Here is a 24620-nt window from a genome sequence, read left to right as displayed (position 1 = left end):
TGAGTTGATCGACTGAGAATTTAGGGTGTTAAACACGGCCCCGGGCCTGCGTCTCCTCTCACTTATACCAGGGCAAGTCTGGATCAACTCCATTGAGGTCAATGACATCACCTTGGTCAGCTAGGAGAATGAGGTGCACTGAATTCAATGGAGTTCCCTAGGCCCAGTGCTTTCAGGGCTCTTATAGCTCTAAATAGTTGTGTTCCAGAAAGTTTGAGAGCTGATTCTTCCTCCCTCCTGCAGTGCCCAGAGCTTTGTAATCAGCATCAGGCTCCAAAAGGGAACCTGAATTGCTGGCACAGTGGCTGGCTGAGGGGAACACAAAGAAATTGCTGATAAGGCTACAGGAGTGTCTGTGTGGTGGGGGCAGGGGGGGGGAGAGGGTTGGATTTCCTGGCATTCTCCCTCCCTGATAAAAGACATCTTATGGGGACACTTCCCTGCTTCCCCTAAAACCAGATCTCTGCTCTGAATACTCAGAGGCCACGTGGGATATTTTCCATCTTCTTGCCCACAACGACCGGCTAAGATGCAGCAGGGTGTGTGAATTTTTCCTGCTCATCCTATTCTAGGAATACCGCTACACTTACCTACATGCCTCCAGCTTCCATCCAGGACACACCACACGATCCATTGTCTACAGCCAAGCTCTAAGATATAACCGCATTTGCTCCAATCCCTCGGATAGAGACAAGCACCTACAAGATCTCTATCAAGCATTCTTAAAACTACAATACCCACCTGCTGAAGTGAAAAAACAGATTGACAGAGCCAGACGAGTACCCAGAAGTCACCTCCTACAAGACAGGCCCAACAAAGAAAATAACAGAACACCACTAGCTGTCACCTTCAGCCCCCAACTAAAACCTCTCCAGCGCATCATCAGAGATCTACAACCTATCCTGAAAGATGATCCTTTACTCTCACAGATCTTGGGAGACAGACCTGTCCTCGCTTACAGACAACCCCCCAACCTAAAGCAAATACTCACCAGCAACCACACATCACTGAACAAAACCACTAACCCAGGAACCTATCCTTGTAACAAACCCCGATGCCAACTCTGTCCACATATCTATTCAAGTGACATCATCATAGGACCTAATCACATCAGCCATACCATCAGGGGCTCGTTCACCTGCACATCTACCAATGTGATATATGCCATCATGTGCCAGCAATGCCCCTCTGCCATGTACATTGGCCAAACCGGACAGTCTCTACGCAAAAGAATTAATGGACACAAATCTGACATCAGGAATCAAAATACTCAAAAACCAGTGGGAGAACACTTTAACCTGTCTGGTCATTCAGTGACAGACCTGCGGGTGGCTATATTACAACAGAAAAACTTCAAAAACAGACTCCAAAGAGAGACTGCTGAGCTAGAATTGATATGCAAACTAGACACAATCAACTCCGGTTTGAATAAGGACTGGGAATGGCTGAGCCGTTACAAACGTTGACTCTATCTCCCCTTGTAAGTACTCTCACACTTCTTATCACACTGTCTGTACTCGGCTAGCTTGATTATCACTTCAAAAGTTTTTTTTTTTTCTCTTAATTAATTGGCCTCTCAGAGTTGGTAAGACAACTCCCACCTGTTTATGCTCTCTGTATGTGTGTATACAGATAGGGTGGGATGGAGAGAAGATCCCCCTGGCACTTCCCTAAGCCAATCACATCACTGTAAGGGGTGCAGATGGGGAATGAATCCCCTGGACTCCCCCCTATATGAATCACTGTTACGATTATCCAGTGTGTGTGTGTGTGGTGGGGGGCGATTTATAGGCTCTCTCTCGAGTCCCCACCAATTTCTCAGGCTTAGGGCCCCCTCCCAGGCTCCTGTTGGAGGGGGCAGCTGCACCCCCATGCGGACGGGATGAGACAGGAGCAGGGAAGACGCCGCTGCCCACGCAGGCTCGCCGAGCCCCTTCTTGCGGGCAGCCGCCCAACAGCCAATCGGAGCGCAAGCCCAGGCCCTTTCCCTGCCCCTCCCCTCTTTTGAGGCTCGGTTAGGAAGGAGTTAAGTAGAAGCCCCGCCCTCTGAGGGGCTGGGGGGCGAATGAGAGCCGAGTGGGCGGGGCCGGGATGGAATGTTGTGAAAGTGGCATTAGAACGCTGTGTAACAGCTGCTGCTTGGCAGCCAGCGGGTGAGAGAGAACAAGTAGGGAAATAGATGACTAGACCCAGATAGGTGGCTAGAAATAAGCACAAGAGGGATCAGAAAGAAACGGGAATCAAAATAAATAGAGAAAGAGAGAGAGAGAGAGCAAGATAGACACCCAGAGGGAAAGAGACCAAAATAGGCAGAAGTACTGAGAGACGAAAGGCGATAAAGCCAGATCCAGACCCAGAAAGGGATCAGCATAAGTAGTCAGCAAGAGAAAAATAGAGGGTTGGGGAGAAAAGAGATAAATGTGGTTTAATAGAGAGTGACAGAAGAGGAGGTGAGTGGAGAGCAAGAAGAAATGAATCATGGATTAGAGAGGAGGGACACGGAAACAGAGAGAAAGATGACCGTGTACAGTAACTAGGACATATTCTGTATAAATATGTACATGCCATACATGCACACAGAGGTAGAGGGGGCTAATTACATAAGGTAAGACGAGAGAGCATAGTTCTTCATACACCCAGAGAAGTGGGAGATAAAAAACCCCATACACACACAGAAATAAACTCTCCACTCAGAGAGAAAGGGGATAAAGAGAAAGAGAGAGCTTAATAACAGGCAGAAAGAGCAGAGAGCTTACTCTTAAAAGACCTCCAAAGACTCTCTAATGAGGCTGAGGCTGTCAGTATAACTCTGATCAATTAGTGACCAAGAGCTGGTTTGATCATCTGTGGAAAGGGCAGGGGGACATGTTCTCAGCACTGCGATCTCTTTAACTGGAAATGCTCCCCAAACCCAGCAAGAAGCTAGAAGTCAAAAGCTTCACAGACAGAACAATCGAAGGATAGGAGATTGGAGCCCCGGCTGCTCTCTTGAAGCTCTTCAATGGCAGAGGAAGCGGTGATCTCTATCTATGGACCATTGAAGGTAAAAGGGAGGCTGAGATTAAAAGCTGGCAGAAGTGGAAAGGAAAAGATTTCTAAATGAGAGCATTAGCGTGAGCCACTCGGAGAGACGTTTATCTACTGCATGCAGGAAAGTGTAAACTTTTGATACATATTGAAGTCTGAAGGGGCTGGGGGAAAAAAATCCTACATCTGAACTAAAACAGCGAAGCGTGCGGGAGCTGATTAAAATGACACCGAATATTAACCCAAGAGAAAGGTATGGTGTAACTTTTCTCTCCAGGGGTTTAAGAGCCAGGCCAAGCAGTGGTAGAAAAATGATTGTTGCTTAACACAATTTCATGCTGAAATAAATATTGCATTGTAGAAGACAGAATCAGACAGTTTGTACATTTTGTATGGCGTCAAGAAATTGAAGGGTACAGAAACGATTGTTTTTCTATGTAATGTTTTGCTATTAAAACTCCATGGGAGAACAGATTTTAAATAAGAAAAGCAAGAAGAGTCCAATTTGACGCGTGCGGTGCTGGAAATGCTGGAAGAGCCTACAGGGTTAATACAGTGCTCCGAAGTCCTGAAACAGACAGGATACAAAACACAGGCTCCTAATTGCTCCTACTCCAGTTCGGAAGCTGGCATTGGGTAGTGGACTTTGGATTGCGATCCTCCATTCTGCCACCGGCATGATCTTCCTTTCTGAATCTACCTGCTGACTAAGTTCACCTCCTCCTGGTTCAAATGAGGAGTCAGGGTTCCAGATGAACATATGCAGACCAGGAAGAAATACATTTTCATAACTTTCTTTGCCTCTTGGCTTCTGCTTTTCTACTTTGGAGGAGACCAAATAAAACGGCTGGCCTTCCTCTCCAGAAAGAAAGCCGCAGTGCTGAAGAACTGGCCCCGCTGGACGGACAGGTCCCTCCTCGAGAGCTTTGCAGATCCCGAAGAACTTCAGAGCGATGGAGGCCACCACAAACAATCCGCCAAAGCCAGAAGGGAGTCGAGAATTAACATCTATAAGCACAGCAGGTGCCGCATGGAAACTTGCTTTGATTTTTCCAGGTGTGAGAAACATGGTTTCAAGGTCTTTGTCTACCCCGTGGAGAGAGAGGACCCAGTGTCAGAAAGTTACCTCAAAATAATCACCTCCATTGAGGAGTCCCGATACTACACCTCCAACCCAGAAGAAGCCTGCCTCTTTATCCTAAATATTGATACTTTGGATAGGGATCATCTCTCCATCCAGTATGTCCACAACATCAACGATAAAATCCAAGGTTTCCCTCTATGGAATGACGGCCGGAACCATCTGATATTTAATCTTTACTCAGGCACCTGGCCGAATTACACCGAGGATCTGGGCTTTGACATTGGACAGGCCATCCTGGCCAAGGCAAGTTTTTATGTTGAGAACTTCAGGCCCGGCTTTGATATCTCCATTCCTTTGTTTTCGAAGGAGCATCCTCAGAAGGGTGGGGAGAGGGGCTGGCTGTACCAGAACTCTGTGCCTCCTAAGAAAAAGTACATGCTGGCTTTTAAAGGGAAAAGGTACCTGACTGGCATTGGCTCTGACACCAGGAATGCATTACATCATATCCATAATGGCAAGGATATCATCTCCCTGACCACCTGCAAACATGGCAAAGACTGGGAGAAACACAAGGACACGCGCTGTGACAAAGATAACTCGGACTATGAAAAGTAAGTCATTACTGATGTTGAGATATACTCCAATCCGGTGATTTATGGGTGAAATCCCTAGGGGATGGAGGAAACTCCACACGTGTCGAGGCTCTGGACCAAGTTAAATAGTGCACTGGAATGTAGTTAACCAATGAAAATGCAAAGACATAGAGGAAAAGATGTCTTTCCTGGCTGAGAATCAGATCCTCCGCTGATGTGAATGGCCATTGCTTCATTGGCTGTGATGATTTACATCAGCTGAAGATCTGGCCCCGAAGATTTAGAGTCACATAACAGACGGGTAATTTCCCTAGTCATCTTCCCTCTTCCCATCCCCCTGTATAAATCACTGCTTAATTTCCGTGATGGGAAGTGAAAGGCGGGGCTGGCCTGTTCTGTATTAAAGTTCAAATAATCTAGTGAGAGCTGCTCTTATCTGCGATCAGCCCAGCTGCCCCTCTAATACGAGATTTGCTTTTTTCCAGAATTCCGGCAGAGAGGAATGATACTTTCTCCCCTCGCCCCCGCCCCGAGCATAAATATTTTTATTGGCATTGAACCCAAACAAAACCGCCAGAGCTGAACACCCCCTAACGTGGTGGTGCTTGAAATCTGGATCCAGGCTTTCGGCCCTTGGCCCATAGCAGTGCCTTGGCTGGTGGAGAGGTTGTTTTATCGGAATATTGAGTCTAGGCAGAACTTCTTAGTTTGGTCATGACGGGGATTACTGCTGAGCTGTTGCAATGCAGTGGTTGTTAGAGTCTTTACTCACTAAGATCACATCTACACTCGAGATGGAGGTGTTATTACCAGCTCAGGTAGACATATGTGCACTAACTTTAACTGACCTAGCGGCTAAATACAGAAGCATAGCCATGGGGGAGAAGGCAGCAGGATGGCTAGCTGCTGCCCCAAGGACAGTTGTGCCTGGGATGCTAGGGACTTACTCGAGTGGCTGGTCTGTTCTGCCACCTACCCCTCCGCAGCGACTCCTCTTCTATTGTGAGCCCACTAGCTAGTGTGCATCTGGCTACCCCAGCTGGAAATTCACCTTCAGCTTGAGTGTAGCTGGAGTACCCATGGGTGCGTCTACACTGCCAAAAAAAATCCCCTGGATTCCCCCATATATGAATCACTGTTCTGACTACCCACCCCCCTAGCAGCAGTGACTCTAGGGTGACCAGATGTCCTGATTTTATAGGGTCAGTCCCGATCTTTGGGGCTTTTTCTTACAATAGGCACCTATTACCCCTGACCCCCTGTCCCGATTTTTCACACTTGCCATCTGGTCACCCTAAGTAAGTCTCCGAGCCCGGGTCTACAGACTTGGGTTCATGCGGCGACGGTACTAAAAAGAGCAGCGTAGCTGTTCCCTCTCAGGCTGGAGCCCGGGCTCTGAAACCCAGCCAGGGAAGTGGGTCTCAGAGCCTGGGTCTACCCCAGACGGAAACATCTACACCACAGATGCCATGGCGCGAGCTCGAGTCTGTAGCCCTGGGCTCTGAGACTTGTTGCCATGTTTCTGGGGTGTTTTTTTAATTTTTTTGCAGTGTAGACATAGCCATAGAGTCTGATCCTGAGAGGTGCTGAACAGCTCCAGGTCCCATTGACTTTACTCTATGATGAGAGCGCTTAGCATCTCTCCGGAGCTGGGGACGCACTAGTTCAAGTGGGATTTTCCAGCAGGGCTGCGTTGTGATGTCAGGCTCAGCTCAGTGCTAGTGGGCATTCTTGTGACTGCAAATGATCACTGACCGAAGGATTCCAGCAGCAGGAACAGTCAGGTGAGGCAAGATTGGCTCCAGGGCATAAACCGATGGTGGTTAGGCCGACCCCCCCCTGCGGGCAGGTAATTCTGTAATTGTTCACTTTGGAGTTTCTTGGCCCCGGTTGGAGACAGGATTTCAAATGAGATGGACCCCCGGTCTGCTCCTGTCTGGCAATTCCTGCGTTTTCCTCGGAGCCGTTATTGATGATGGTTGTCAACAATGAGTCACTTCCCTGACGGCCAATGTCTTATCGCCCAGTGTGCGCATTCCGATCCAAGGTTTCGGTTCAAGCCCATTGCTATCCGTTAGCAAGATGAGAGGGAATCATTAGACACAGTGGAATAATGAGAGGAAGATAATGACTGTTTTGTCCCCTTTCTTTTATACTCTGTCACCAGGAATCCCAGTGGGAGTTGGTCAGTTAGAAGTCCTGATGCCTCTAGGCTTAAATATAAAGGGATGAAATTCTGCCCAGTAGATTCAAGTGGGCATTTTATACTCCCCAGGCAGCCAGGGACTTAGGAAACAGACGTCTGGCACTGGCTGCTCACTACAGCAGTGCAGATCAAAGTGTGCGATGGATCACAGGATGCACCTGCCCCAGCTGTGGGTAGCTCCAGATCAGCTCCAGGGGTTTGAGAGGACCTGCCTGTCCCAGGGGTGGGATCCAGCTTTGCAATCTGAATGGACAGGGCTCACCTCATCCACCGAGCTGGCTCTCTGGGTCCCCAACAAACATCTGCGCTGACCACGTTCCCTGCACTGCTCTTCCCGGTCTGGGTTCTCACCATGCACCGTCCGTCAGGGTGTCCCCACATCATGCTACTCCCAGTGGCTCTTGGTAGCATCACTGCAGTGGTCCCCTTGCCACGCTCTCGCTCGCCTCCCCACACCCTTTTGCTTTGCCTCAATCTCTGCTTCTCTAAACCCTCACCCTGCTCTCCATGATGCCTCCTCTCCATGCCCTTGCTGGGGCACCTGAGATGGCTTCCTCTGGAGTATCTCAATGCCACTCTGAGCAGCACCTAGTGGAGGTCCCAGGGCTCTGCCCAGAGTCCTAACGGTTGGGGCCCCTCTGTACTTTCATTTCCTTCCCTCTCCCCTTCCTTGCCCTGAAATCCTGCCCCGCACCTTCCACACAATCGAAACGAATGCCAAACTCAGACCCTTGAAGCCACCTAGGTTGAAGTTGCGTTGGTCGGCCCCTGCTCTCATTGAAGCCAGTGGGGAGCAGGATGAGGCGGGGGGCAGCACCCAGTGTGCCATGCAGTGCTGGGGGAGGGAGGGAAAACACTGGTTAAAGACCCCCCACCTCTCAGAAATAGCCTGGGGACCTTTGACCGCCAGCCAGGAGGAGCTCAGGTCTCAAGGTTCCTCTGAAAGACCCTCACACAGTCAGGTGCATGGGACTCGGGATAGCTACCTCCCAAGGCGGAAGGGCTGAGACGGCCTGGGTAGGGTTTGAAGCTGTGCATCCCGGGAGTATTGCCATTCCAAACTGCCCGCGTCGCCTATTGGGCTCGCCCCTCCAGCCGGGGCTGGGCTGTCATTATGGACCATAACCGCGTCACTAGACTGGTGTTCGGTTTGCACGTCCCAGGGATGGCTCCGCCCGTCAGCAGCAATTATATCCTGTGGTGCAGCACTGGGAAGAGTTTTGGGGGGGGTCCCCATTCAATCTCCTCTCTCTTCCCCAAGGGGAGGGGACAGTTGGTGCTTGTCAGATCATAGGAGTCTTGGTAGTGGCAGCTCCCAGGGGGCCACACTTTGGCTGTGAAGCCCTGGGGAGGAAATATATGTTGGTATTTTTTTAAAGGTCTCTTCATTAACCAAAGATCATTCGTTCCTCGAGTCAACTCTAGCTAAGGTTTAATAAGGCTACTGGCCCTTTCAGACCCTGAGGATCTCGCACTGTAGTAGTGACTGGGTTCAGAACAACGATTCTGGGGGTCGGCTGCCCTGGGCACTGGATACAGCGCCTTCCTTTGCCTCTAGATCACTGGTTGGTAGTGACAAAGCCCATAACCGTCCGACGGCTGGTGCGCTTCCTGGCGGTGGTACTCACATGGCTCCCAACACTGCCATGGCCGAGCAGCTCCTGATCTGTCACGTGTTTATCTTCATACAACCCTGTGAGGCAGGGCAGGGCCGTTATCCCCATTGTACAGATGGGAAACTGAGGCAGAGAGGGAGGAAGCGACTTGCCCAAGGTCACCCAGGGAGTCTGTGGCAGAGCTGGGAATTACACCCAGGCCTTGTGAGTCCCAGGCTGGCACCTTAATCGCTGCCAGGCTCTCCCTAATGGCCAAGTCTCCACATCAGAGCCCCCTTTGTTGGCAGTCTCAGAAGATGCCAAGGCTGGAACAGATCTTAAGGCACTGAGCTACCTCCCAGGCTGAAAGGTGGGTCTTGTCCAGATCAGGGTGAAGGCAGCGAGCCTGGGAAGTGGGCACCTGCTGGTGCTCTAGCTGTTTTGTGGATGGGTGGATGGCAGCACTCACTGGGATCATGAAGTCTGGCACCAAAATGGGCAGAGAGGGTGGCTCTCTGCGGAGCCCGCCAAGGCTTTCTGTCCTTGCCCTTCTCTGCTCAGCGACAGATGCCCTGCGGCAGCCCCATAATAGATTCGGAATATCTCCATCTCGCAGGGAGATCAGATCAACAGGAAAGGCCTCTCAGGACAGCAGCATTAAAGCCATCGTCGGCCGCTAGCATTAGGAGGTAGCGGGAGGTTAATATGTGGGCTGTGTGTGTCATCAGGTGGAGCGGATTATCAGGGGCTGCAGGGAGACTCCGAGGAGTCGGGGAAGTGAGAAAAGATCAGAATTCCAAAGGCCCCTGGCAGTCTCGCCTGCCTCGCAGGACACGGCGGCTGCAGCATTAACGCTGTGAAAGCCTCACCGAAGCCCTCCCCAGCGGCTTTGCTGCTGGTGGCGTTTCCCTGTGCGGCTCGAAGGGCCGATCTGTTAACTGGAAAGCAAGCAGAAGCCCAGTCTCCCGGTTTCGGGTGGATTGTGAACCCAGCGAGAGGAGATCCTGGATGGGTCAGAACGGCAGAGACGTGCGCTGTCTGGGGCTCCGTCAGATCCTGCCCGCCCAGCGGGTGGCTGGAGCTGCTATGTCAGGTACCCGGAGCAGTGCACCCTGGGAGGCTACCGGGTCCTGCAGCTTGGCGTGGCTGCACAGGGCCAATGGCAGAGGGAAAGAGGAAAGCAGCCCTCGCTGAGAAACAGGACCATGGAGCACAGGGCAGCCCTGATCAGGGTTCTTGCATGGAAGAGACTAGAAGGGAAAGGGGCCCAGAAAAGGAGAACCCACTACAATGGAGTAAAGCCTGACCAAGGCCCTGAGAGCTTGCAAGCGGGTATGGAGAGTTGCCATGAAGGGGTGCCCATGGGAAAGGGGGTGCTGCGACTGGACACAAGGCTGGGTCTCCCCGTTCCTGCCTCTGCCACAGTCTCACTGCGAGAGCTTGGGCAAGTCACTTACCAGCTCTCTGCCTCATTTTTCCCCTCTGTAAAACGGGAGCAATAACACTCCCTGAGGGCGTGCACTGGGGCCTCGCAGCAGCTCAGCCCGGGCCAGGATTCGGCCCGGGGTCCAGAAATGACTGGCTAAGCCTCCCATTCAGAAGGGAAGGGGAGCAGCCTGGACCCACTGCCGAGCCCTGTTGAGAATCAGAAGGAAGGAATGGTTCTTCCCCCTCTGAACACAGACAGAACTCCCGAGAACCTCATTGCACCAGTGCACGTGAGATCAGAATTGGGCCCTGGGTGTTTGTGTCAGGGGAGCTTAGGGAGAACCAGGACAGGTCACCCCCTGATGTGCGTTTCCTGAGCTGTCTTCCAGGGGCCTGGGGTCGGGATGCCTGTGAGGATCCCTGTGGTCTCGGACAGGCACAGCCTGGGGTGGCTAGCCCCTCCTGCTGCTTGGCTGGGTCGCCTCGAGCTGGGAATCAGACCCGCAGCTCCAAGTGCGGACGTTCCCTAAGCTCACAGCAGGTTTGGGTCCTCACCCTCTCGGAGCGTGTGTCTGTGACCTCCACCTCCAGGGAGCGTCTCTCTCTGCAACTATTTCAGGCTCCCTCGTACTCCCAGGAATTCATTAAAGAGACAAAGTGAGGCTTTATTTCATGTGCACATGACAGAGGCATTGTCAGCCTGGAGAGCTCTGCCTTGTGCATAATTAAAACGCCCCTTGCCCTGGAGCGCTAAATGTGCCTCTAGCTCAGTAATTGCTATCCCGAGAATTAAAATAAATGGTGTATTAGTTTAACTACCCGGCCACCTGCTGGATTTCACCTCCTGTCAGATGCCAGGCGCGCTTCGTGTCTCATCCATCACAAAGGGAACAGTTCCCCAGGAATTAAAATGCCAGCCCGGCAGGAAGCGTCCTCGTACAACAAGGAGAGCGTGCGTGTGGGTAGCAGCGAATGTGCGTTGGTTTGGGGAGATGCTTGAGACCGAGCGTTTGTGCAGAGACCACAGGAAGCTGGGACGCGGGCCAAAAGAGTAATACGGCATTGACGTGAATGGCCCAGTGAAGGAAGGGAGTTGTTTCTGGTTCCTTCCTGAGAACAGTAAGCTAGGACTCCTGGGTTGTGTTCCTAACACACTGGGCAAGTCACGCAGGCCCCCATTTACAGACTGGGGGCCCAGATTCCCAAAGATGTTTAGATGCCAACTGCCATTGATTTCAGTGGGCTTTAGGCACCTAAATACCTGTGAGGATCTGGGCCTGGGTGCCTAAGGTTAGTCCATATTTAGGCACCTGGATGAGGCATCTAATTTCCCCAAGCACTGAGCCAACAGCCCCAGCTGTTTTCAGTCCTTTTGGGGGAAAAAACAAACAGGCCACTTATTTATGCATCTAAATGTGGACTTAGGAAGTTGGCTGTCGGCATCTGCTTTTTAAAAAGCGTGATCCAGGACTCCTGGGTTCTGTTTACGACGACCACCGATCTGAGGCAGTTCTTTTAGGCCAAGCTTGTCAAACTAGGATACCTAAACGCATAGCGTGGCTGAAAGTCAGGCCTCCATAAGCACCTCCCTATAAAATGTGGGTCGTATTTCCCTGTTTCCTAGGGGCTTAATTCATTAGTTTGAGCAGCGCACGTTGAGCTCCTCAGATGAAAGGCATCACAGAAGTGCCAGGGTTAGTACAGAAAGAGAAAAATCGCCGTTTGGACAGGACCAAGCTCAAATCTTCACCAGAAGGAGCTTTGGAAAGTGAAATGCCTTTCCCTCCTCAGACTCAAGTAACCCAGTACAATGGTTTGCAAGCACAAGAAGATTTACATTGAACTGAGGATGGAATTAGACTCATGATACATGGGGAGCACCTGCCCGACTGGCAGACTGACCTATGGGATGGAGTGGAAGGGTTCACTCTGTAGCTAGGATCAAAGTGACAAAGGGCTTTGAGAATGGCTAGAAGGTAGAAAATTTTGATACATTTCCTATTTCCCTAACCAACAGTCACCCTTGCTGTGCTGCACACTTTTAAGAACTGGCAAGGTTAAGAATGGACATTCGTACTGCAACCGTCCTCCCTGAGTTCTCCCCAACAGTGGGCCAGGTTCCGATCTCCGCTACGCTGGTGTCAATCCAGAAGAAATCATAGGGTCATAGTAGTTAGAGGGGACCGCAAGGGTCACCTAGTGATACAATGTGAGGAAAAGGGGCGATTTTGACTAAGGAAGCTGAGGCAACCCCCCTGCTCTTATGAAAAGTGCCCTGGGATCTTTAAAGTCCACGTAGAGCAAATGGGAGCTTGGTTTGTAAAGGTTTCATCCGAAAGATCTGCACCCAGTAAGCTGCCTGGAACCGAATGCTGGAAGGATGAAGGGCCGAGCGTGAGGAATGTCTAAGAGTTACATTCTTTAACAGGGTTATCCACCAGCCATCCTAGGACTGTGCTGAGTTCTGGGCTCGACCCTGCACTCCTACGGGGCTGGACTTCTATTCATTTCAACTGCCGCAGCAGGCCCTATGTGAATTGCAAGTGCCCATGCGATCATGCCCGGGCACTTGCAATGCAAAGCAAGTGAAATCTTCACATTGATACGGAGGTCCAGATTTTTCAAAGGCAGCACAAGGGGAACAGCTGGAAACGCTATCGGTGCCAGTGCCACACGGGGGATTGCCCACAGATTCGCCAGCCCACTGGGCGAGGGCTCATTGTGGCAGCACCGTTCTGGACCTTCGTGATGTGAAAATGTAGGGCCCGATCCTGAGCATCCGCCACCAACTTGCATTAGGAGCGGTGGGGGCGCAGCACCTTTTAGGAGCAGCTCCGCGCGTTGCAGGATCAAGCCCAATTTAACCCACACCAGATCCTTTCAAAAACCAAACACCTGGGAAAAACAACCTACCTAAAGAAAGACAAACCTCTTGTAGCCTCCTGAACTAAACACGCACCATGGGAGAAGGCCCTGGGAGGGCCTATTTCAATCACAGCTGTATCTAGGTAATCCTACCCTAGCCTTTATTATCCTCATTGAAAGCTGGTGACAACACAAACGTGTTCACAAGTTGCTGCTGTCTCGGCAGGATGATCTTGGACCTGCAGGTTTAAGTATTTCTGTTAACAATAATAATTTGCATTGATGCAGCGCTTTCATCCCAGAGGCTCTCATGGCACGTTGCCAACTCTCTGGCCACCGCCTTGCAAAATCATTGTGGCAGCCAATTAGCCCAGGCAAAAGAGGGAGATGAAAACGTTATAGGCCTGATTTCTTTTACACCAAAGCCCCTTTATGCCACTCTGCCAGGGTAAAGGGGTCTTGAAGTGGACCTCAGTGTAACTGACACCCGTTGGAAAGGAGAATCAGGTTCCCCTAGCACGTTGTATTTCTCTAGCGCCTTCCCCCGGAGGATCTCAGAGCACTTCATGAGAATTACTTCACTCATCTCTTTAAAAAAAAAGTCTTTGCCCTCTAGCTGGTGGGGGGTTTTAAGAACAGGTTAAACACCTGTCAGGGATGATCTAGATGTACTTGATCCTGCTTCAGGGCGGGTGAATGGATCTCCATGACCTTTGGAGGTCTCTTCCAGTGCTCCATTTCCGTGATCAATGAATTAATGCCTGCCTGGAATATGTGGATACAGCGGATTAACTGAGGCACAGAGAGGTCAAGGGTTACACCGGCCAAAGGGGCCTCATCTGGCAGCCTCAGTTCTGGGTGTCCAACTTGACACCCCTTGGGCCTGATTTTCAAAGGTGCTGGGCCCCCGCAGCTCACATGGACTCCAGTGGGCCCGGGATGGGAGGAGGGTTCAGTGATTCTTAAAGTCGGGTCCCAGGTGCCTGAGGTTGGGTGGCCATTTAAAAAGAGATTGTGGCAGCACCTCTGTTGACCCACTGCTTTGAAAATGTAGGGCTCAGTCAATCACAACCACAGACTTTAGTCGGAGGAGTCCAAGGTAAAACAGGGCATGTCTGTGCTGCATGCTTACCACGTGTTCTTACACATGGTTTGGCCCAACCTCCCCAACCACCATCCACACGCACGCTTATGTGGCCTTTGAACCCATGTTTGCTTGCCCAGAGCAGGCAATACATTCCCAGTCCCCTTTTCTTTGACTAGCTGCAAGACAATCCTTGCTTCCCAGTAGTCAGTTCTATTGCACTCACCTTGTTAAAAACATCCTTGCCCGTGCGGTGACGGGTGGGAACAGGCAAGTCGATGCCAGTGGAATTTTGCGGTGCTCCTATAGCAATGTTAACAAAATTGCTTAATGAAAACATCCTTAGCCTGATACAACCCCTCCCCCCCTCCCCGCACATTACACATAAAAGCGCCTGACAATGCATTTTTCATACCAGGGCATCTTTGCATGAGCAGCTGAGATGAGGCCAGAACCATTACGAAGGGAAGATGAGCGATTGTCTTGTCTGAGCTGGGAATGCAGGGATGCTGTACTCTGAAAAGAGACACTGTCTGTAGCACAGAGTCGTATGTCATTAAACACCCACAGATCATCGGCGTCAAGAAGAAAAATGGGCCTTTCCTTGCACATGAGTGCTGGAAAGCGCCGGGCTGCCCCTTTTGCTGACGTAACGTCAGTACACACCTTGTGAGCCCTGGTTTATAATATAATATATGGAGCTATACCTATCTCCTAGAGCTGGAACGGACTCTGAAAGGTCATCAAGTCCAGCCCCCTGCCTTCACTAGCAGGACCAAGTACTGATTTTGCCCCAGATCCTTAAATGGCCCCCTCAAAGATTGAACTCACAACCCTGGGTTTAGCAGGCCAATGCTCAAACCACTGAGCTATCCCTAAAAAACACTTTGGAGTTCTAATATTCAAAGTGAAACATCGATCCCGAGCCTGGCTTGCGAGGAAGAATGGGGAGAGAGTCATGATCGAGCAGGCTGCATGCTGACGTGGGAGCCAGGAACTCCCGAATCCTAATCGTGGCTCTGACACGCTCCTCTGTGACCTTGGGCAAATCACTTGATGGCTCCCTGCCTCAGTTTCCCCACAAAATAGATAGTAGATAGTAACCCTAGAATCCTGGCGGTCAGCAATCAGCTTGTCCAGGGTCCCTCTCCATCCCCCAGGGGTGGTTGTACAGTGTCCTACCTAGTTGTAGGGCTGGAGGTGCAGGGAAGCCAAGAGCCGGTCCTCAAAAGCCCTATTCCTCCCTGCCCCTCATCCGCTTGGTGCCCCATAAACTCTAAGGCTACTGCTCACATGAATGCCTGGACATATGAGCATGATCATTGCTGGCTGTATCTGGGGGTAATTGGGTGGTATCGGGGGGGTCTGGGATCACTGGGTGCTGGAGGGTTGCTAGTGGGTAGTTAAGGACTCAGTGAAGGTAAAACGCATCTCATTACTATCACCCTGTCCTACACACAAAGCTTGATCACGCTTCCCTGGCAGCTGGCCCCTTGGAAAAGAGAAATGTACCAGATTTCCGCACCTTCTGCCCAGCCACCTGCAGCAACCAGGATATCAGTCACAGTCGCCATATGGCGCTCAATGAAAATATCACGTCCATTAGATCTAGGCAGGACACGCGCTGGCCCGGCTGCGCTGCACGAGGAGGCAGGAGCTGGTAATCTCCAGCTACGGGAAGAAAACGCTGATTAAAAGCAAGAGCAAGGGCTGACCTGATGGCCTATGATAGCTCTTCCTAAGATGAGGGCTTGAGTCCCGATCCAGGGCTCGTGAGGTCTGAGCTAGTAGAGACGGGGGGTACTTTGGCCCCAGCACACGCAGTCTCTGGGGGAGAGGAGGCTGGGTCTGGTGACACTCATAGCAGTCTATATCCAGGGCGGGGGCCTGGTGGGCTCTGCATGGACTTCCACCAGGACAGTGGCCACGTGACGTGACAGCCACAGAAACCGTCACGTCTCTTGTGGATGCCCCATAGCTGCCTGGAAATCTTCTATTGGGCTCCCTCCCTCTGCAGGCAGGGCTAGAGCACGATTGGTCTCTTGGCACTCGCAGACAGTTGACGTTTCGGCCTGTCGTTTTCAGCAGGACTTTCCAAACGTGGTCATAGAGCGCCCTGTGGTCCATCCATGAACTCTCAGCCCTCAGTCCTGATCTCACTGAAATCAGCCGCCAAACTCCCACTGCTGTCAGGGGGACCAGGCTGAAACTCTCCCACAAGAATGGGTCCATCCATGGCAGTTTCGGTTCAATTTTCTCCGGGTATCAGCACCAATATTTCTGCAAACAAATCTTAACTCACCAAGGCACCACTGGGTCCTTAACCTATTTTAGTTTATTGCCCCAGACCATCGGCGTATAATAGCTTCATTAACCTGGTGCTTGCGAGCGGATGACCTAGAATCTGTGACTCATGGCCTTTAATGAGAAGAAAATATAATGTGGTCAGAAAAACGAGGCAAAGGGGAGATACGGGAGAAAAAAAAACACTTTCCAGTTATTGAACCTATTCGAATTTACTGTCCACAGACTCTCAATGGGAGATGTGTTATTCCTTTTGTAGTTTGTACATGAAAATACAGTCGAATCGGGTAATAAGGGTTAATTTGGGCAACTGCTAGTTTGACTGTTAGGGCCAACAGATTGTCACCTCCAGAGCTGTAAAACAGTGATCTTTCCACATCAGCCACTCATAGCCGTCCAAAATCACCATCCTGCCCAGACCAGATGAGCTCTGCTGGGCATTTTAATGTCACGGCAGATCAGTCGGGTTATAATTGGCTCTGATTGTCAGCTCCCGGCGGCACTAAGGTCCTTTATCTGCAGCTGACTGGCACCCAGACATGTGTGAAATTCATTCCCACCTCTGCAAGCATCGCAGAAATTACTCTCAGTCTGGCTCTTACAACGCACTGATCGGGACGAGGGAGGGGCAAACACCCCGGCTGCCTCCGCAGGAAATGGCTATGGGAATGTAGGTTTGGTCTGTAAGGGCAAGTGGTCTCAGATGCATTTCTGTTACAGTGAGACAGTGAAATTGGTGTAAAAGCCCAGTGGAGACCAGGCACTGTATTTTACCTCAATGTAGCCAGTCAAGGTAAAGCCCAGGTGGGAGGTATATAGGGTTGACCTCAACTGGCTACACCAACCAGCGACAAGATCTCAGATTTTCCACTCGTGTCAGTGTCTCTTTTGATTCTGAAGGTTTTATCCAAAACCCACAGGGCCAGATTCTGAGTCATGCTAAGGCCCCTTTACACCTCTCCAGCAGCGTAAAGGAGTCATCAAGTGTCATTTGCACACACTGAAAGGCATCCTTAGGCTCCCAGAGATGCGCAAAGGAGGCTCAGGCCCTTACTTAGCCATTTGAATGAGGGTGACCAGATAGCAAGTGTGAAAATCAGGACAGGGGGTGGGGGAGTAAGAGGCGCCTATATAAGAAAAAGCCCCAAATATCAGGACTGTCCCTATAAAACTGGAATATCTGGTCCCCCTAATTTGAATGAAGTTTTGTATGGGGGATAATCAACCAGGGATGGGCAGCTTTAAGGTAGCAGAGGGCCACAAAATCCACAGAACCCTTTGGTGGTCAAGGAAGAAGCAGCCCTTGCTGTCCTGGGGCAGCTTGCCCTGACGGCTACTGCTGCTGTGAGAGCACTTGCCAGAGCAGCGAGTCCTGCACTGACCCACTGTGCCACGTCACGTCCATCTGCCCGCCCATAATCCCCGGGAAGGCAGATGAGTCTGTGCCCCCTGCCATGGTCCCCTGCCACCAGTGACCCCCTCTGCCATTCGGTAACTCCCGGAGGTGCCATCCCGAGTGAGACTGGGAACCTGCCCCCTCTCCACTCCCAGGCAGCGGGAAGAGACGCCTCTCACCGTTCTCTTCTCCCCTCTGCCTCGTCTGGTTGGCGGGCCAAATAAAATGCTCTAGTGGGCTGGATGCGGCCCGCCTCAGCTGCCCACCCCTGCTCTAGGGTGACTTAGAAACCCAAGTCCCATTTTCACAAGTGATCTGGGCCCTTAGGGCTGGATTTTTAAAGGTTCAGAGACACTTAAAGGTGGGATTTTTGTGGAATTTTCAGATGCCCCTCATTGAAATCAATGGAAGTTAGGTGCCTAGGTGCTTTTGAAAATCCCTATATAAAATCTTTGAAAATCTGGCCATTAGTTAGGTCAGTAGAAGAATCCTTCCGCCCACCTAGCTGTGTCTACACCAGGGGGTCAGGACAACCTAGCTACGGCGCTCAGGGTGCAAAATCTTTCCCAGCCCTGAGCGATAGGGTGACCAGATGTCCCGATTTTATAGGGACAGTCCCAATATTTGGGGCTTTGTGTTATATAGGTGCCTATTACACCCCATCGCCGTCCCGGTTTTTCATACTTGCTGTCTGGTCACCCTACCGAGCGATGTAGTGACGTTGATGTAATTTTTAAGAGAAGACCGCGCCTTAGGTTCCTCTTACCCCTCGTCTGAACACCTCCCAGCATGACGGTAAACCTTGGGCCTGGAATTGTGTGGTGCCGGGGTTAGGGAGCTCTTCCTTGAGCAGCTTGCAGGCCTGTGGTTTACCGAGAATTGTTTCAGGTTTTACGTCTTAGAAATGTACGTGTGGTCCTCGTTACAGACACTTACCCCGCCATAATAAAATTGCAGGGGTTCGTCCATCAGCTACAAAGAAAGCATTTATCCGGTTCTTCTTTCGTATGGCTTGGATAGGTAGCAACAGCTACACATTTATACCTACGTTTGATAGTCGGCACATTACCGCAGCAGTGAGCTGGTGAACGTCCTGCAGGCCCCCAGCAAAAGAACGAAGGGGACACTCAGATATGACGTGCTCCATTGTTGGTGCCTGGTGACCACCGCCACATACAGATGTTTGCCTCATTTTCCATTTAAAGAGGGTTTGTCCATATCTCCCATGAGACGTCCTGATGCGATTCAATCTGCACAAATCAAAACCCGGTGGTCCCTCAGCAGAATCAACGACGAGCGGTTTGTTTTGAGCGGTCGAAATGCTCCGTGTGACTCTCCAGCGAGTCTCAGCGGCGAAGTTGGGCATAAGGGTCTTGATACGGTTCCATAGAGGGTTGCGGGATTTTAATCTCGTCTTTGGTGGATTCTGCAGGTCATCGTGCAGCGGGGCCCTCGCGTTTGCAGTGGCCTAGTTGAGAAAGCGAGCTGTCTGAGCAGCTCTTCTAATCTGTGGAGGTTGGGTGTGCGATAGGACTGGGAGCCCGTCGACTGGAGTCGATCTGAGCATCCCTGACACTATGCGCATGACATTCTTGAGTTGAGTGCCCAGGAGTTTAGCGTGACTACTGTGAGACCATACCGGCGCACAATATTCAGCTGCAGGATATACCAAGGCAATTGTTGTGGTTTGTAAGGTCCGTGGACTGGAGCCCAATGATGTTCCGGCCAATTTTCTGATAAGCACGACACAAGACCTGACCTTATTGAGGGTGTTCTCGAGGTGCTGTCGAAAGGTCAAACTCCGGGCCGGTGTAATGCTCCTGTCTGTGGAGCAGGAGCACAGCAAAGGGGAAAGGAGGAGCTAAAGAAGCTGATGGTTTCACCTGCAGGAGAGCTGGGAGGCAGGGAGTGAATGGGAAGAATTAGCAACTCAAGGCTCCATTGCCTACAGAGCTAGGTGACACCTCACCTCTATGCAAACCCTCTCCTCTCCTTTTCCGCAGCAATTAGATGCTGTCGCGCAAAACCCCAACAAGAACCATTCTGCGGCTGGTGCCATGGGGCTGTCAAGCCACTGGAGACGTGATTAAGCCCAACAAAGCCCACTTGCCTGGTGGTGGGGGGGGGGGCGCCCGAGCTGCGTGGGGATGGGTTTATGTGAGGGCAGTCTCCCTTCCCAAAGCTGCGAGCCCAGAGCATAGAAACAAGTAGAGCGCTCCTGTTAGCGCGATTCCCAGAAAACACTTGGAGTGCTCTGTCGTGATCTCAGCAGCCGCTCAGAGAACATTTGGAGACCCTCAACCCTCCCCACCCCCGAGCAGCCTTTGGGGCCAGAAATGTGCCCCCAGTAATTGTTCAGGTAGGATGAAAGTAACACGAATGCGGAGACAGCCAGCCTGGGCTAACACCTAGCTTCTGCTCTAGCTCATGTACTCATCTGGCCTCCGTATTCCCATGGTGTCTGGGTACCTCACCGTCTTTAATGGATTTCTCCTTGCAACACCCCTGTGAGCTAGGACAGTGTACAACGGGGACGATATAACAGAGCAAAGTGACTTGCCCAAGGTCACGCAGCAAAGCTATGGCAAAGGGACTTGAACCCAAGCTGCCCATGTCCTAGGCAAGCAGCCCAACCACCACGCCGAACACTCGCCTCTGTCACAGACTTGGCTGGATGGTTCCAGGGCACAGGCCAGGCCAGGCCATCCTAGATCTCTGTACAGCGCCTGGCGCATTTTGGATGCTCCTGGACTAATAAGTGATGAGGACCCTCGCTGGGTCTCATTTTCCCCATCTGAAAAGCGAGGATAATGGTACCTGGCCACCCACCTTTGTAAAGTGCTCCCAGCTCTTGGGCTGCAAGGCACTTCTTCAGTCCGTAGTTCTGTTGTTCTCATTAGCTATCCTAGCACATTTCATGGCAACCACGGATCCCTCAATGGTCTTAAAGGCACAAGGAGATCTGGGTCCTTTGCTCAGCTGCGGCACTGATGTAATCGCAGACAAGCCACTAACCTGCGCTCTGCCTCAGTTTCCCCATCAGTAAGATGAGAGGAATATTGACTTTCCTCAAGTCCGGGGTGGGAGGGGGGAGAAGAGATCTCTTCTGGGTGGGTGAATAGTGCCTAGATAGAGTATGGAACGTGTAAATGGTAAAGATGCACCCAAGCCAGAACGCCATCTAAACACCCCCAAATCTTTGAGGAGGCTGAGATCGAAAGCAGAACCTCACCATTATAGGAGGGCCTAGAAACCCGAACCGAGCTCGGCGCCCCATTGTGCTAGGTGCTGTGCAGAGATAGTCCCTGACCTGGAGAGCTTACCGTCTGACTAGGTGGGAGGGGACGTGGAGATGAAGTGAGTTCCCCCCGGTCAGGCAGTCTGCCAGTATGCAGGTCAGCTGACTCTCAGTCCGGGGTGCTAGTCAGTAATCCTCAGTCCCTACCATCTGGCTTTCTTTTAGTGAAATCAAGGACACCCCACCCAACTCCCAAAATGTGACGAGTCTGGCTCAGAATTCTACAACTCGGGCCCAGTCCTCATGCTCCCAGGGGCAGTACCAGGCCCTCACTTGCTTAGGACGGACCCGTTGCTGATTCAGTGATTCAAACAGTCTCCTACCCTAGAGGCCTGGAGTATTTTCCTTTTCACCCTGCAAGCGAAGCGAGAGTAGATAAGTGCCTGCTCCGTTGCTAGCAGGGGTAACCTGGGGCCGGGGCTCTAACTTTCCAACTGCATGAAACGCATGCATGTTACTGCATGTATCATGTAACCTGCCTCCTTCAGGATTACGCTCCAAGCAGAGGAAGGGCTTGCAAGCAGCTCCGGCGCCCCTCTGCCGCAGGGAATTGTCTGCACAAACAGGTTCTGGGCCCTGATAAAGAGCGTCGTGTAGCATCTGTGTTCTGCTGCAGGAAAATGCTCGTAAAAACCGATGCTTATTGGAAAAGCGCTTCTCAAGCCAATTAAGGAAACCCACCGTCGTCACCTCCCGGACCCTCATCCCAGACCTGCTGTTTTGCTTCTGAATGACAGGAGCGGATGAACAGAGATCAGAGAGTTTACGTCCCTTGGGTTGTACGAAAACAGGGAAGCACTGAGTATATTATTGCTCGTAAGCCACAGAACGTCAATAGCAAAGTGTTTCCATAAGGAATCTTTGGCCTTCTCAGCCCTGCCGGCGTCAGCTGCCACTTCCTCATTTCCCTGGCTGATAAAGCTGACCTCCGACAACCCTGGAAAATGCCCCCTTTCCCGCTCGCTCTCTGGGTACAAATACCCCTTTTTCTCTGGCCCCGTGGGAGAATGAGATCTCCCCTTCTCTCTATGGTATAAATACCCTCATTCCCATCCTGCTGGGAAACAGCCAACTCCTGAGTCGCCACTTTCCTACCTGGCGCTTCCAAGTGAAACTTAAACCCCTCGTCCCTGCCGCTTTGCTGGAGCCGGGGCCTGAAGTTAGCAGCATGTTTCTGGAAGGGGGAATGTTTTCACTTCTTAATCTGGCTATGTAAACCACAGGCTGCAGTCTCCTGGGGCTCTGTGAGTGCAGAGAAAGAATCCGGGTTCCTTTCAGGCCGGCTTCGGTTAAAATTCAGCAGCGGCCAGTGGCAGAACATTTGGTTTGGACGCCAAGCCTGACAGAAATCGCTCTGGCTCTTGCATGTTTATAGCAACAGCTGTTTCATGCCCGGCGCCCTTTCCTCCTCGAGCTGAAATGTCACCTTGGTTGGGGTCATTCCTTTTCAGCTGAGAAACACCCTGCAATCGCTAGAATTGCAAACTTGAGGTCTCCTCCTCTGAAGGTTTTAAAGTCACCGTAGGAAAGGGTATGGCCGAATGCAGTGGTTTTCGACCTGTGGTCCGCAGACTATGTCTAAGATTTCCAAAGGGGTCTGCACCGTCATTCAAAATGTTTTAGGAATCTGCAAATGAAAAAAGGTTGAAAACCACTGGTCTGATGGCTAGCACAATGGCCTAGGGGACAGGACAGCTGTGTTCTAATCCTGATTCTGCTACACACTTGCTCTATGCCCTTCGTGCCATTGTCCGTTGTATCCATTTAGATTGCAAACTCGTCAGGGGAGGGTGTGACTGTCTCTTACGGTGTATTTGTACTGCACCTAGCACGGTGAGGCCTTGGCTTTGATGGAGGCACTACTAGGCGAATAATAGGGCTGGAAGGATTTTCTATGAAAAACTTTGAACGAAGGAGAAAAACTTTTTTTCCACTTCATTCAAAATTTTTATTCCACAGAGTTCAGATTGTCAGTGAAATGAACATTGCCAGCTTGTTTTAGGATCTGAAAGATGAACAAGTTCCAGGGTCAGCTCTTTGATTGGTTTTATTTACCAGCTAATTAGGATTTTCCCCCGGAGGCGCCAGCAGCGGAGTTGAGAGACGGAGAAGCGGCCCTGCCTGAACAGACTGCAGCTGGCATTTAAGCTTCAATCATTTTGGGGAGGGGGGGAAAGAGTTTCACTTTTGTAGCCTTGTAAACAAGTTCCGTGATAGGCACCGTCTGAAATGTAATAGCCGGCACCTACACAGAACCTTCCGCTTGAAGCAGCGGGTATTAGCCACTGCTACTGGCCTAGATGGATTCCTGGGTACAGGTGGCAGGGCAGCCTGCCGGGTCCGAGAAGGAATGGCAGTCTCCATCCAGGGGCCCATTCACCAGTGTGTGGGCACCTGACAAACGGGGGTGATTTATCTTGGGGTCATATTAGTCCTGCTTCACAGGTGGGGAACTGAGGCAGTGACTTGCCCCTCATGGGGGAGTCTGGGGCTGAACTGGGATTGGAACCCAGGCCTGATAATCCCCACCTGAGAGCCTTAATCCCAAGATCATCCTTCCTCCTACACAACCTTCGCTCCCAGCTCGCCGGTTCAAATCCTGTCCCCCTCCGCAGAAACCCAGAGTCATTGCCCTCGGATAGCTGTTGAGTGGCCTATGGGAACAGAACATGGTGCAAGTTCCATATGAACAAACGTCATCCCAAAGCCCCCGCCAGCACAAGGGGGGCTAAGGGGCTGTGTTGTTGGCAGTCCAAGCATTGGGGTCAACAGGCAGAGAGCGCCATGGAAACCAAACTCCCCGCTCAGCCCCACAGTTGAGCCGAGGCACGTCAGCCGGGTACAGACCTCCCGCTGCTGCTCTGAGGAGAAGCAGGAGATCTCGAGGGCTGTTACACGCCAGCAGCTTTCCCCAGCCTGGCGTTAGCATCTCTTTTTAAATAGCCAGTTCCTGGCCTCAGCTCTGCTTTGGTAAGTGACTGTAGTGGGGTCACTCTGATTTACACAGGGATCATGGAGATGGGCATCCTGCCAAGGGGGAGATGGTGTAACATTGACACCAGGGGACAGATTCTGTGCTGAGCTGAGGTGCAGAATCGTTGGGCGGGGGCTGGAGCGAGAATACACGAAACGCAACTTCTGCTGCTGTCTTGAAAGGGGCATCAACGGGATGCCAAACCCTCTGTGAAGGGGATACGGCTCCCTCTGCCTCCGAGGTGGCTGCCCCTACGTGCTTCCCTAGGGTGTGTCTATACCGTGATAAAACACCACAGCACCGAGTCTTAGAGCCTGGAGCAGCTGTCTCAGCCCTGTAGTCCGAGCCTAAACACAGCAGTGAAGACATCTGGGCTTGCGCTGAGCTTGGGCTCTGAGACTCTCCCCCCTTGTGGGCTCCAGCCAGATCCCCAAACCATCCAGGGCCGGCTCCAGGCACCAGCTTAACAAGCAGGTGCTTGGGGCGGCCAAGGGAGAGGGGTGGCGTGTGCGGCAATTCGGGGGCAGCAGGTCCCTCACTCCCTCTAGGAGCAAAGGACCTGCTGCCGTCGATCGCGGCTTTGCAAACATCTACGCTGCAACTTTCTAGTGCTACGAACCAGAGCCAGCTGACCCGGGCCTGCCACAGCTCGATGGCCATGCAGACATCCCCCCGAGATTCCTCGGGACTTGGTTGACCAGTCAGTGGAGCATTTGGCCCAAGCTAATTAAAACAGGGGCTCAAAAATCCTGCCTGGTGTTTTCAG

At 51.6% G+C, this 24620-nt stretch overlaps 1 protein-coding gene across 1 annotated transcript in view; it reads left to right on the top strand.

The window, feature by feature from the left end:
• Nucleotides 1-2165: 2165 nt before the first annotated feature.
• EXTL1 (exostosin like glycosyltransferase 1) overlaps nucleotides 2166-24620 on the top strand; it is a 46110-nt gene continuing 23655 nt past the window's right edge. The window contains exon 1 of the mRNA XM_054012072.1: nucleotides 2166-4722. Within this exon, the coding sequence (XP_053868047.1) occupies nucleotides 3788-4722 (935 nt within the window). The 5' untranslated portion in view covers nucleotides 2166-3787. The remainder of the gene's footprint in view (nucleotides 4723-24620) is intronic.

This window comes from Malaclemys terrapin, chromosome 22 (genome assembly GCF_027887155.1).
Source record: "Malaclemys terrapin pileata isolate rMalTer1 chromosome 22, rMalTer1.hap1, whole genome shotgun sequence".
Taxonomy (NCBI): Eukaryota; Metazoa; Chordata; order Testudines; family Emydidae; genus Malaclemys; species Malaclemys terrapin.
Note: the sequence above shows the minus strand (reverse complement) of the source record. Positions and strands in the feature narration are given on the sequence as shown.